The 3,114-nt window shown below is 38.4% G+C and overlaps 1 protein-coding gene across 5 annotated transcripts in view; it reads left to right on the plus strand.

Annotated features, from left to right (window-relative positions):
- Nucleotides 1-2,789, plus strand: part of BRCA1 (BRCA1, DNA repair associated) — a 65,434-nt gene extending 62,645 nt beyond the window's left edge. For all 5 annotated transcript variants that reach the window (XM_019505365.1, XM_019505389.1, XM_019505381.1 and 2 more), the window contains one exon: nt 1,510-2,789. In XM_019505365.1, the coding sequence (XP_019360910.1) occupies nt 1,510-1,619 (110 nt within the window). In that variant the 3' untranslated portion in view covers nt 1,620-2,789. The remainder of the gene's footprint in view (nt 1-1,509) is intronic.
- The last annotated feature ends 325 nt before the right edge of the window (nt 2,790-3,114 follow it).

Genomic DNA, 3,114 nt, shown 5'->3' on the forward strand with positions numbered 1-3,114 from the left:
GTGTCTCCTCTGCTGGGCCCATCCTGATCAAATTGTCACATAGCAGGGATTTTGGGGAGAAACAGAAGTGGCTTCCTGCCACAGACACAGCCCTTCCACCAGTTGATCTCTGCTGTGTTCTTTTACCCACCAGCATGCTGTTGTCTCTCCCAAGAGATATCTTTGCCTATTGTCTTCCACTATACTTCTCAACTAGGATGCCATACAGTACTACTATCACCTTAATGTGTACAAACACCTAGACATGACTCGCAAGCGAAGCCTAGAGCTTTCAAAGAGGAATCAATGTTGACCTGTTGTTATCTTTCTAGAGTTCTTTGTAACAGAAGAAATGCTCTGTTACTTTTCCCTAATAAAAAAATTAATAAAAGCTGAGAGATCATTTTCCAATGGGTCCCTTGAGTCAACAAAGGTTGAGAACTACTGTTTTATATTAAAGCCAAGAAGACCCTTGTGGGGTTCCACAGCCCTAGCCATCTTGGATATACTTTCCTTTGGATATCCCTGGGAAGGATAGCCTAAATGTATTGTGCTTTTTTACAATTACTTCTTTCTCACCAGAATTCAGCTGTTCTTGGGGAACCACACAAGCACCTCTGTTTTCATTAGAATAATTAATTTGATGCTAGTGGCATCTACCTCCAGCATGCTAGGTGCTTTTTCAAATGTGCATGAGTTTTTGTCTTTACCCCAACACACTTCCTAAAATCATCAATCTAACTGTAGTTGGTGGGAAGGCAGAACTGGTGATTCCCTGAAGCCAGGTTGTCATTGAACTAAAGTAGTCTAGAAGAGCTGTTAACTTTGAATATACCAAGTGCTGTAGACTTCCTTTTTTGTTAAGTGAGGATTATGGGAGTTGAGGCAAGGGTGAGGGCTGGTTAGACCAGCGGAAGCCAGGAGCACAGTTGTGGCATGGGAGACGACGGGTACGAATATAACAGCTGTTTGCATGTTATAGGAAGATGCTATAAAGAAAAAGGGATTGAATTCATTAGAAGGCTGGGTAGTGATTTGGATAAGACCTCTCTAAGTTCTTTCTCTTCAGCCTTTGTAAACAGTGAAAAATAGATGTAATCAGAATCTTTTAATGCCGCAAATGTCCTTTAGTATCATCCTTCTCTCTGAATTTCATTGTGTCTAAGAAAATCAGCCATGAACTGAATGGGTGTGCAGACAGGAACTAAAGCTCTGTGACCCTGGGGATTCTAAGTAATGCTTATCAAAAACTGCTAAAAGCTCTCTTTAGCTGTGTTTTTCTCTTGCATGGCGTTTTTAAAGATCTGCATAGATACCAGCTATTTAAGTGGTCGTGAATTTTTGTGCACTGTCAAAATATGTAGAGTAGCAGCCAGCATGTCATTGTTTGGAACATCATTTTTAAAGACCTTTAATGCTGAAATAAATCATTGCTAAGAATCACAGTGATGCCTTTACCAGCAGCTCACAGTCTCAATGTTACATTCACCTGCAGGTGTTTAGTTTTATCATTCATGTTTTGTTTTTCAGCAATTCAGCAGAAGTGCAGTGCTACTGTGGTGACCCGAGAGTGGGTGTTAGACAGTGTTGCATGCTATGAGCGCCAGGAGTTTGATGCCTACCTTGTGTCCCAGGAATAAAGATGATGTCCTGTTCCCATTGCTCAGACATCCCTGTCAATGAAGGCGTTTCAGCATGGATTTTAAGGGCCGGGGTTTTTAGATCCTTGGACAATGTATCTTTAATAATGTTGTATCAATATATCAAGATTATCCAGTTTCACTTAAATCAGCTTAAAAGTTGTTTAAACCATTTTTACTGTGCAAAGGCAGAATTAAGTGTTACTCTTTAACAAATGTAAAACTTCCAGCTTCAAAATAGTCCTTTAAAATTTATCTAAAAACAAACAATAAACATATTTGACATTTAATGTGATTTAAAGCTAGACCTCCAAATAGAAATGCTGATGCATTATTCACCATCGTAGCTGATTCATGCCTATTTATCTCAGGACCTTTTTGGAGCCAAGTTATTTACAAGAGTTATATGGAGCTTGGGGCTTGAATTAACTCAGCTGTACAAGTGCAGTTTCTCAGTGATTTTGTTGTTTGCATAAATACCCACTGTATAAAAGAATTTGCTTATATGAACACATCCATCACAAAACTATTGTTTCAGTACATCTCAGCTTGTTTAATTCTGAATCCTGGAAAAAGCTGTTTGAAAACTATTTAAAGAGGTCTAGGTTGGTACTTAGCACAAAATATTTTTCTCTCCGGAATTGTCATACCTAAGTAAGCTTCCAAAAAAAGCCAGTTAGGCCAAGTCACCAACACATTAAAGCAAATCATCCTTAACCCAACAAAACAACCTCAAGCTAGTGACTGCTCTGTTAATCCTAGTTCAGTAGAGTATTTATAGCATCCTGACACTGCAGATTAAATAGATTTGCTCCCACTTCCCTGCTACTTAAAACAAATCCTAAAAAACCTTTCGATTCTAATACTTCATGTCTGCAGAATAAGAGTCCACCAAGAGAAAAAATATATTGCTTTTCATTCAAAATAATATATTGCTGCTGCTTGTTGCCAACAATCCAGCTTCATAAATAATTTTGTATTTTCAGAACAGAAAAAGAAACTGTTTTCATAAAGTTGCTGTTTCAAAAATAGTTTATAACCGAGTTGAAGAACTGTTTGATACAATGGCCTGCAGTAGGTTAAGTTGGCCTAAAACATTTGTATAAAGTGTCTTTGCTAAATGTTAGAATACTTAAAGCAAATAAATACGATTGGCAAGTACTCACTTAATTGTTCAGTTCTCTTGGTGTGAATCAGCCAGTTAGCTTCAACACTGAGATGCATATTGAAATGTTTCTGAAGTCTAATCTCCTGGCGATGTGGAGGGAAAGGGAAGGCAGCTGGAGAAAATTTCATAAATGTAAATTGGAATTTCAGAGCTACAGACACAATTGTGAGCTCGGTCAGAATGAGAAGCAGATGTGTTATCAAGTGTCTTACAGTTGCCAAATGAAGGCAGATGTAGTCTAACTTGGGTTGCTGCTAGTAGGAGTGCTGGGAGCATTTGTTCAGCTGGCTTACATCACTGCTCTGCCTTTTATTTATTTCTTTTCCA

This window comes from Gavialis gangeticus, unplaced genomic scaffold (genome assembly GCF_001723915.1).
Source record: "Gavialis gangeticus isolate Ggan-Ray unplaced genomic scaffold, GavGan_comp1, whole genome shotgun sequence".
Taxonomy (NCBI): domain Eukaryota; kingdom Metazoa; phylum Chordata; order Crocodylia; family Gavialidae; genus Gavialis; species Gavialis gangeticus.